This window comes from Chaetura pelagica, unplaced genomic scaffold (genome assembly GCF_000747805.2).
Source record: "Chaetura pelagica isolate M959 unplaced genomic scaffold, ChaPel_1.0 scaffold222, whole genome shotgun sequence".
Classification (NCBI taxonomy): domain Eukaryota; kingdom Metazoa; phylum Chordata; class Aves; order Apodiformes; family Apodidae; genus Chaetura; species Chaetura pelagica.
This window is the reverse complement of record NW_009952711.1, coordinates 4,044,029-4,055,643: the sequence shown is the minus strand read 5'-3', so window position 1 is coordinate 4,055,643 and position 11,615 is coordinate 4,044,029. Positions and strand designations below refer to the sequence as shown.

At 37.0% G+C, this 11,615-nt stretch overlaps 1 protein-coding gene across 1 annotated transcript in view; it reads right to left on the bottom strand.

Annotated features, from left to right (window-relative positions):
• THSD4 (thrombospondin, type I, domain containing 4) overlaps positions 1 to 11,615 on the bottom strand; it is a 230,732-nt gene that overhangs the window by 199,002 nt on the left and 20,115 nt on the right. Inside the window, exon 4 of the mRNA XM_009994405.1 lies at positions 688 to 1,117. Coding sequence (XP_009992707.1) covers positions 688 to 1,117 — 430 coding nt within the window. The remainder of the gene's footprint in view (positions 1 to 687; positions 1,118 to 11,615) is intronic.

The window sequence follows — 11,615 nt, the reverse complement described above, 5'->3', positions numbered from 1 at the left end:
CAGCAGGAAAAAAAAACTGCTTGTGGGGAGAAACAGCAAACCCTCACTAACCTCCCACATTCAATGGGAGGCTGCCCAGAGCATAGAGCTACACCCAGCCAAACATTTTTGAATGAAGTAATAAGTCAGTTTTATTCAATAATTAACACAGAACAGATTTTTCTCTCCAATAAACTGGGAAGGCAAATATCAAAGCATGTAGAGCTTGAATGCTGGTAAAAGTAGCATCTGTCACAGAACACACACAGCATCATGGAAAGATTCTGAAGTGATCTAGGCTACTGGGTGCTGGTTCTAAATGCTATTTAAAGCATGACTAGGACTCCCAAAAGGATAACCTTATGGGACTGAGAAGTAGGGATAGATCACACTTCAAAGGTTCCCTACTCCATTTTTTCATTTCTTACACTGAAAAATATTAAGCTTTTCTGTGATTCAGTTTCTTTGTCTATTAAATTACAATTTCACATATTGATAGGTTGAGTGACTACTTAAAATACTTCACGGTATGGTATTAGGTAACTATAGTATTATGCGTCTACTTTCTGCAAGACACTTAAAATAAGTTAATGAAAAAAATCATTAATTTTTAAAAGTCCAATTTAATTTCTTCACTTATGAACATTTAGCATACTAGGAAAAATCAACAGCTGTCCAACAAATTAAAAACAGGAAAACTGGACTTACATTTGTGTTGCAGAGTTTATATTGCTTGTAAGCACCAATGCACACAATTGCTGCAGCTCTTGGAGGCTGAGGCTGCCCCTGGATGGACTGGTGTGATGCAGGTCCATGATGGTTTGAGTTGCTGCTGTGAAACAGGCTTTGAGACACAGGAAATGAAGGTGACTGATAAAGCGAGGGTCCCAGGACCTGATGTCCAGCCTGAGGCTCACTCTCTTCTTGATAAAGATTCCCATGTTGAAGTGAAGGACTAGCTGCCTGGCTGTAAGTGTTCATGAGACTTGGACTCTGATGAAATACATGGCTCCTTGACGACTGCCGCTGCCTCCGAAGCTTCTGAGGCTGCTGACCAGTATCAGTTTGTAAAGGTAAAATGTATGGCACTTTTCCATATCCATACTTTCCTGGACCAATAGGATTTCTGTTTCTGCTTCTAAAAACAGAGAGAGAGACAACAGTTACTGAATCCGTAAGTTCGTAGTTAAGATACCTATATGACTTGTTATTTGTCAAAGTTATTTACTGCAAAGCAACAAGAAATCTCAGTCTATTTTACAGAAAACATGTACAAGTTGTAGTCTTGCTTGGTCTGCTGGGAATCTCCAAAGAAGTCTACTGCTTGAACTCAATCCGTGGCCCTTTGTCTGAGAGTCACATGGGAAATGACTTGGTGTCAACTAGCAAAGGCAAACGGTTAGGTATGGTATAAAGTAGCAGTTTGGGGGCAGGTGGTTGTTGTAGGTTAATCCCTAGGACTCTCCTTTAAAATGGAAATTCAGAGAATCAAAGCTGTATTCCTAAAATTCATAATCATGTTTCTGAAGAGCTTGAGATACTTAATAGCAGGAAATCCCTACTGTGAATGTGAGTAATGACAGAAGAAAACTTGAATTCAGTATGGCAAAGATCATTAAACATTTTGTATCCATTTAAAAGGTCTCCTGTGGTTCTACTTCATTCGCTACTTATGAAATAAAAATGGAAACACATGAAAGATAAGGGACATCAAAATACTACTAAAAGACCTCTGAAAAACATGACAAATACAGGAATATATTCTTATGGTATACAGCTCAGTCTAGAAACTCAGCTCCAAATCAGAAGTGAAAAAAAAAACTAAATTAATAATACCACATTAGGATTCACTCAAAAGCGTTAACCTTTTAACCTGCCAGGAATAGGCCCATTTGCATTTGCTTTTCTTGTCAACCTGTACAACCCAACATTGCATCAAGCCTTTATTTCTAATGCTGCAGGCTGAAGAATAAATTGGCAAAAAAGGTAACTTCCAGTTAAGAGCAATGTGTGAATACAGTTTTGGATAAACTTTGCAACTCAGGAAGGGAGATACCATTAAAATACAGTCATTTTCCTTCCATCCAGAAAACTTATTTATATTTTTTTTTGTATACAAAATAGATTTGAACTACAGTGAGAACTGAAGACTATAAATTGACATACTTATTTTCTAGAAACTGAAGTGTTACAGATGTCAGACAGTTATCAGATCACAGAGACTTTTCTTTGAGTTTGCTTTTGCTGTGTTTGTTTTCTTCTGAAGCCTTATATTCTCTCAAGACTCTTGTTACATGGGAACCTTGGAAGTCAGTTACTTAACATTCTAGCTTTATGGCCATGGAGTCTTTTAATCAATCTTCCTGGCTCAAGGATGTGTGAACAAGAGTGTTGATTTACCCTGGCAGATAAGCAACCAGCACTCTAGAGCTGTTTATTCCTGTTAATCTGCCCTGTGACTGTGATGGTCATTGTTAAGGTAGGATTGTGGTAGCTACAGTAGAGAAAAGCAGCACAATGTTTTCTGATATTAAGGGAGAAAAAAAAGCTTCCTGTAAGTGGACAGGAGAAAGTGAGACAGAGAGACAAAGATTATTCATGGGAATTATTTCAGAAGTTGGGATTAAAACCAACTTGAATTAAATGCATTTTGTGTTGTGTTTTTCTTTTTAATGGGCAAATCAATTGATTCACCCTATGTTGCTGCTATTTTTCATGTTTAACATAGCTTTTCATTTCTGAGCAAAAGCAAAACAAAAACCTTTCTTGAGATTTCTAGCCATGTTCTGAAAACACTCTGGTAACAGTTCTCATGAAGCATCTTTGGATTTTGGAGCAAACTGGAAACCAGATACAACTCCTTATTTTCACTTGCTGCAGTCTCTAATGGTTTTTACAGACAATGGTTTTCTTCTTAGGCTGACCACATCAAATTTCAAGTGTCTGAGTTATGAACCTTGGCCACTGAGTAATAAGCAGTGTGAAGACCAGTGGAATGGCAGGAATATGTCTGTGTCCCAGGCTACTGAAAGCCAAATTATTTGCAGCAACAAGCACTAGACTCTTCCAGAGAGCAGCAGCTAGACACATCATCCAACCAACTTGGAAGAACTCCTGCCTCACAAACTAGGAGAGGTCAAAAAAGAGATTCATGTTTGATTGTTAAACTCCAGCTCAAGGTCACACATTGGAACAAAAGAAAAAAAAAAAGTACAAGTAAGAAATAGTGACATAAACTAGGAAACTTCAGCAGGGAAAAATGATGAAATGAGCATCAAGTAGCCTTAACCACAAAATGACTAGTATCTGAACGAAGGACCCATGGTTGAAGGCAGAAAATGTCCAAATACCACTGGAATCTTATCAGATTATTTTCAAAAATTAGAAAAACTTGATTTTGAGGGTAGCCAGACTTTTTTTCTTGCAAAAGGCTTCATCGTTGCAAAAAACATACAACAGAAGTGAATACGTAGTAAAAGCAGTAACAACATTCTTACTGTAAGTTCCTGAATCACCTTAACTTGTTTTTTTTGCCTCTACACTGTAACTTGGAACTGTTGCTAGAGTCCCACTGCTGAAGAAATGAGGAACCATTTCTGGTAGCCTAAGTTCCCAGCACCCTTATGATGACATGCCCATGGTCACATCAAGGCTCATCAAGGGCGAGTTCTCTCCTTTGCCTCTTCCCCCATACCAGTTAGGGCCAGAATAACCCAACACACACACACAAGTTCCAGTTTGCTCAGGTTGTGCAGTAATTATAATTAGGAATTTTCATGGGAACACACTTCCTCTGGAATGGAAGGTTAACATTTTCTACCACTGAACATTACATTTCTTTTGACATACAAACTGCTGGAAACAGTGTCACACAACCACTAGTTATTAACATATTTAACAGTGTTTATGAATTCACTTAAACCAATATTGCCTATACTGAAACTATTTCTAACACTGTCTGTTTTGCTTAAAGCATCTTTCATTCACACTTGGCAACATTCTATGAATTAGGAATGCACTTTGCCACAATGTAATAAAGAAGCTTGTAAAAATAGCTTGGTGGTAATTAACTATATCATTCTGGGGGAGTGTCACGCAGAATTTATGATGACGTGCAACAACGAGGGAAGGAGCGTTATGTAGGTCCATACACAATGAAAAAACACCAGGGAAATCGGGGAAAGAGGAAGGAAAATCAGACAAAGTCTACCATTAACTTAATAATCAGAATTAAATTAACCTTGCTGACACTGTTTGCTTTATGCTAATTCAACCCAGCCTTGATCTGCTGATAGGAGACAGAAGTAGGTCTACTAGCCCTGATGGCTTATTGGGAGTTTTCAGTTGCCTGCAGGACTTTTCTTACCTGTCATTCATTATGATTAACTATATTATATTATTATGATTAACTATATTCATTAGAATAAGTCACTCTCTCCTCCCCACAGTATGGCTTGGAATCTCCTCCTTATCGGTTCTATTATTTTGTTTTTAATGCACACTAGCATGACCCAGGTCAGAGTTGGAATCCACTCTTATTTCATGCAACAGGTAAAGGAGGAAAAAAGAATTAGCAAGTAACAGCACACCCCTAAGCCTCGTCCCTCCTTAGAGACTTTGCAAACTCTTCTACAAACTCTTCACATAGCCTATATAAAACCAGAAATAATGAGCAATGCTTACATTCCTTCTGATAAACACAGCCCCTGTGGAACAGATATTGTTTATAGATGGATTTATTTTAGGTATTAAACCATAAGTTGGAGTACTGATCACGAGAATGATCGCAGGGTTGAACTTCAATAGGTATGAGATGTCAACCACTGGCACTAAGATACAAGCATTATCACTGCTGAGGCAGTTAAAATAACACTTTATTGTTCATCTAACTACATAATAGTCAAAAATCAAAAGAAATCCAACGCACACAGAGGAGAAAACACCAACTATTTGAAAAACAGGTGACAAGAAAAAGAAGCCTTGGACTTGTGTAAATTCAGTGCTCTTTCCACACATGCCTGGGCCCCTCAGGAAGTTACCTTCTAGTCTTTCCAAAAGTAGTCCCTTTCTCAGCTGAATCAACTATAACTGCATTAGAACAGCCATGCTGATTTTCCATTGCCTGTAAATTAATGTTCATAATGGGAAATGCAATAGGCTTGTCAGGTGTACTTCCTTCTCAGGGTTCATATTGTCCTTAGGTTTGCAGAGACAACTTATGATGAGGGAGAACTATGTTCATATCCTACATCTGTTTCATTTAGAGAGAAGTTCCTCCTCCTAAATCATTCAGAATCAGGTAGAGAAACAACATGCTCCTAGGTTTCTCATATGCTAGGCAAGTTAATTTTACACAAGAGCTTTTGGCTGTTGTGTATTTAAGTCAGCCAGATTTCTGTCACTGCTGATCCACTCACACTAATGAAACTATTTAATGTAGGCCACACCTTTTATTTAATTGCTTCTAATGAAAAGATACCAATCAACAATTCTCTACATTACTTTGCATGGAGAATGATTCTAAATACTTCTGCAAGAATTAGAATAAACAGAAAGGAAGAAGTATGAAAAAGACAAGGATAAGTAAATCTCAGCAGCTCCTTCACATGTTAGGCTCTCTGGCTAAACTGTCTAGTGTCAAATAAAAACTGAGTAATAAGTTTTTTTCACTTCTTTACTGGATTGAGAAGAGAAAGAGAGCATAAAAAGAGAAAAATAAGCATACAGCAATATTTACAGTCAGTTAGGGTGAAGACTGCATGTACTATAGACAATCAAAGGTGGAAAAAATGCCACCAAGACTGGAGTTATCATCTGAAGGCAAACTACTGCTTAACAGAAAAATATGTTGAAAGGTACGCAGCTGTATGCAGTGTTTCATGTCCAACCACAGCCAGTAGACATCTCTGATCTATTGTGTTCTTCACAAGTAGAGGGGTAACAACTGTTCAATGCAGTTCTGGCAGTCTTCTCTCTTTGGGCATAATTCTTACATACACACACATCCTTGATTGTTCAGACAAATCTGTTTAGCACTTTGATAACAAAAATGATGGGCCCCTTTCAACTTAAGCCAACCTAAATATATTACTGAATTCAATACATGTGCCCAGACAAGTATGAAAAGTAGGTTTTGTGCTATTAGTGTAAGGATCGTAGCAAGGATTTTAAAATAATGATTCTTAGCTAGCATTTACAGGTCTATTAACAATTTCTCTCATGCTGAGGATAAAGCAGCTGAGAACAGTGAGAACTGTCCCCTGTAACAGCACATTTTGAGTGACAAAAAGAAATTTTGTTGCAGTAGCTTTTTCTATTTTAGCCATAAGCATACGTGTGCCTTGGCAGGCAAATAAATGCACTGCCTCATAGCTTATGCTAAGAACAATGCTTTGAACCTAAAGTGTTCTTGAGGTTCACTAAGAATGAAGTACTTTTGGAGCTGGTGGGCTTGTTATTTGTATTGAATGGAAATCCTCTTTGAATCAAAGATACAGAGCGTCCCTAAAATACACAACTAAGATTACAGATTTCCTGGGCCTCCACCTGTTAAGTGCTCTTTGCAAAGCTTCTCTCCAACATACCTTTTTCATTATTTTCTCTATTTTCATCACTTCCTTTCTACTTACACATCTCCCACCATTCTCTAAACAGAGGTTGCCTGGCTGACTTCCAGCTAAGCATAACTCATTTTCTTCCTCTTCTGATGTCAGACAGAATAAAGAATGTATTTTACATGCACTCTAGCATTTCATTCAACTTATCTCTTAGTATCAAAATACTTCTTATTTTGTAAATGAAAAACTGCAAGGTTGAACATTAGCAAAAACTCCCTTTTATGACACTCCAGGCGACTCATTGTCCTATTATTCCAATGTTTTCTTAAAATGAACCCAGAGAAACTGCCAATTTTCCTAATTTTCACAACCTTTCACTCTGTTTCTCAAGAGTAATGCAATGGTATTTTTTTCAGTTTTTTTTTCTTGTCTATTGTCAGAAATTATTCTACAAGTAGAGGAAGACAGTTTTCTTCCCTCTATGCTCAGCCACAACCACTGAAAGACAACAGAATCATCACAGAACATGTGGATAGATATGAAACCAACACTTTGCCTTTTTAATTTTGTTGAGAGTTGGTCGAGCTTGGAGCTTTTTTCAACATCTTCAGAGGCTTGCTTTACCAGAAAACTCTTCTGGAATTAACAGATAAGTCCTCCCTCTAATAATAGACTAAGGAAACTCATCTCATAAGGGAGTCTCCTCTAATTGCACATGTAGTCTGATGCTGCTCTTAGTGCACAGCATTCTTCAGGCTCTTGCCTATTGTTCTCACTTGGGAATTAAGCAGCTGCCTATCATCTATTCCCTGAATCACAGAATCCTTCTGGTTGGAAAAGACCTCTAAGATTATAGAGTCCAACCATAATCTAACTCTACCAAGCCCAGTGCTTAAACCATGTTCCTAAGCACCATGTCTATACATCTTTCAATGACCTCCAGGGACGGAGATTCAACCCCTTCCCTGGGCAGCCTATTCCTGTGTTTCATTACCCTTTCAATAAAGAAATTGTCTCTAATATCCAACCTAAACCTTCCCTGGCACAAATTGAGTCCATTTCCTTTTGTCCTGATGCTTGTTACTAGAAAGAAGAGACCAACACCCATCTTTCCAGTAGTTGTAGCAAGAGATGAGGTCTTCCTTCAGTCTCCTTTTCTCCAGACCAAACAAGCCCAGTTCCCTGAACTGCTGCCGATTCTATTTTTTATCCTATCAAGACAGAAATCAAACCACAGCTAGTAACTACTCAAGCTGAAGTTAACAGTGATCTATCACCAGAAACACAGGATCTATGGGCAAGATGACAGTGGGAGAAAGTGCAGAATACAAATATAATTTATAGCTTTATTTCCCAAACAATATTCCACATTATGTACCACTGAAAAATGTCTTTTAAATTACACTGATTTGTGCTTTTGCATTGCTATGACACATTTCTATTAAAAAATGCTCCAAAAGTGCATTTCTTTGATTCCCAGTAGAAACATTTTTGTAAAGGAACTCAGACCCCTTAGATCCTTATCAAAGCTCTTAGGCTTAAATTTAACTCCTACTACCAATCATGGTTTTAACACATGCTTAAATCAGTAGGCACAATCCTCTTCAACTACACCAATTATATATATTCTAACTTAGCTGAATTTATTTCTGTGGATAAGTATATCAAGATTTAAACTAATACTTTATTACATAGCAAACTATCAAATTACTGTAACTGACAGCTTTTACAGGACACTAACCATTTGCATACAGGTCAAGAATTTAATATAGTTAGAGTTGCCCTGATTTTGCTTCTGAAGAACTGAAAATGACTTATTAGCTAATCCTGCCAGCAAAGAAGTTATTGAAATATCACTCCAATATTTAAAATCTAATTAATAAAAAATAGAGACCATTAAGTCTTTGAAGACAAAACTTCAACTTCAAATGGAAAAAAACAGGTCCAAACTACATAAGTTTCTGTTAACATAATAGGTACAGGCATATATTTTTAAATGTACTTTGTTATTTTTATTACTCCTAAAATAGTATCCTTAAAATAATTTCAGACAAACATTTTTATGCCTGGCACTTTTTTCATAATTCAAAACTGTCTGCAGTTGGTCTGCAACTGTTCTGTTCAACCATTTGCTTTTCAGCTCTACAATTGCTTTTAATTTTCTTTCATGTTTTATATATTCTTAGGCACACAGTTAACAAGGTTTACTGTAAAAAGACTGTTTACTGTGCATTTTTTGTCCCCTTTTCTTTAGTTTAAGTCACAAAATAAACTTGCTTATCCTGGTCAAAACTGCTATCAAGTTTATACCTCACAGCATTTGACCAGATTCTTTAATAAGTATAATTTTTAACAAAAATAAAATATTTACTGTTTCTAAGGATGTATTTACATCTACTCAAAAGGGAGAGCTCTCTAACAGTTAGGTTGATTCACATCAAATTCCACTATGTATTGCCTCTCAGTACTGTACCACAGCACTGTGCAGCTTTGCATTCCACGTACTCACTTTTCACCAGCTCTAAATCAATCTGGAGAAAATCACTTAAACATGAATGAAAGAAGGGAGCCCTTTGACTCCGTTTTATGTTATGAAAATGCATGCCTATCTGCTCACTGACCTAGAAAATAGCCTTAAAGCAGTGAGCAGTTATCTTTGTAAAATGTTTGGTCACAAGAGAGCAAAACCACCTCTTCTGAGAGCGTGTTACACATTGGGAAGAGGAGCCATCATCACAAACTTCCTTTGCCACACTGTAGCATATTATTCACATTTCATCAGCACATTTCACTGCAATTAAATCAGTGCAGGCATTCACTTCATGGTATTGATTTTCACTATCAAGGTAACTAAAACAATGGAACTAGCTAGTTTGGTTTACATTTCTGTTAACTTCAGCAACTGTACCATGATTTGCAGATACTCACTCCTCCCCATGTATTATACATACAAATGAGTATTAAGTCTATTGTGAGCACATTTCACCTAAAAATTTCAACTGCTAAAAGACACAGAGTAACCAACTATACCTAAAAAGTACATCTTCTGCAGGAAAACAGATTATACCACAAGGGTGAACTGTTCTGTCATTTCTTTATTATATTGGGGTAAAAATATTTACATTTTCCTGACAGTAGAATTAATGAATAAGGTCACTAAGTAAATTACCTCTTGGGAACAAGTTTAAAGATAGATGTGGACTATCATAAATGAAATTTTCCATCCTCAGAGATCACCACTAATACCTCAGTCTGGCACAGTTACAATACACCAGTATAATAACTTAAAACAAACTTGGCTTTTGCTGATCTCCCAGCAGGTGCTATATAACCTCATGTATGTAATTTTCAACACTGAGATGGGATTCCAGAATTTTAACCCAAATACTACAGTTTTCTTTTTCTACAAGATGAATAATGCCTTTGATCATATGAAATTATTTACAAGTCTACAAGTTTTTCACCTTTGCTTCATCTTTCAAATTTGACTAAATAATGTAACCATGCAGTTGGCAGGTAGAACAGCAGAATTTCTATGCAAGTAACCACATAACTCTGTTGAGATGCATTACAACTGTGACAGGAGCTTTGTGGTATTCCTACCCCTCACTAAGTCAGTAAGTCATTGGTAAAATTCACTGTCTGAAATCTGACTAAATTCTAGCAGCATTCCTACATCCCCTCCCCTAGTCAACCCACTTCAGGAAGAGTTGCAATTACAGTATCATGTTTGGGTTTTGGGTTTTATTTTTGGTAATACCATTCAAAGCATGCTCACAGTAGAATACTAAAAATTTATACCAATTAAGTACTAATGAGACCTGAGCATATCAGGGGGATTAATAATCAGATGAGAGGCAGTACAGCACAAAGTCAACCTGAGGCCCAACTAGCTATTAGTTTTGCCAGGAAATACCTCATGTGATCTTTATTGCTATTTGAATCCCCTTGGAATTTTATTCAGAAGGAAAATAAACATTTTTCTCATATGGCTTTAAATCTCCTAAGTGTTACCAAAATGCTCTTAGATTTTTCCACAAAATTGATCAGCAGAAAAGGATTGAATCCTGCTCCCTCTGTCTTCCTCCTGCACCCACATACACACACCAACCCTCAATAATCCTTTATAATCATTTTGGGTGTGGGATAAAATACACCTCTTTTTCATTCTATTAGGGAAATAACGAAGGGGGGGGGGGCTAAGTACTTGAGCTGGGTTTCATTCAAAATATTAAGAAAAACAAACACCCATGCCAATAAATACAAATCCTCAGAACTTGAGAAAATAATACCTTCTTGAACCTGAAGGTTCAGCACTCACACATTTGTCCATCTCTACAAACTGGAACTGAATAGAACAGGTCACAAAAATTGCATCAGAACACACAAATAATGATGCTTAAATTGGTTAAGAAAAAAACAACTGAATTGTCCCTTTAAAGGTTAACTGTAGCCCTGCCAACTGAGTGACCTACATTTGCCTGGTCAAAGCATCTGTGACAGGGGGCAAACCAAGTACTTTCAGAAAGGAAATTCTGTTTCAATATTAAATGATACACTTTTTCCTTTCCATTGCTCACAGGCCTAGAATGCAAGCTGTCCCTATACAGGGTACAAAGCAGCAGAGCAGGCTCTCAGATCAACGGCTGGCAGCAGAATAAAGACCACAGAGCTGCAGCCATGTGAGAAGTTGATGATTTTTGGATTATTTCCTCAGAACAAACCTTTGCTCTCATTCCTTTTCCAAGTACAAAAAGAGTTTTAGGGAAGCCCATTCCTTATTAATATATTTCTTTAAGCCTTAACTACCTATGCAAGCCTTCTTTATTCATTTCATTAATCTGGTGATCAATGTAATTTTTTCTTTCTGCTCTTAGGAACCACATCCAAAATATATGTACTGCTTACAGATGTGGCCGCAGAACTTTCACCTCTCCACCATTAAATTTCAGTTGTAGAGAAAGCAAAGGTAGCAGTTGTAAGCATCCTAATGCTCAGCATATGTATATAAAAATGCAGTTCTGTCTTCTCTATCACCAAAATAGAGAACCAGCAATGCAACATTTAAGAAAAATGAAA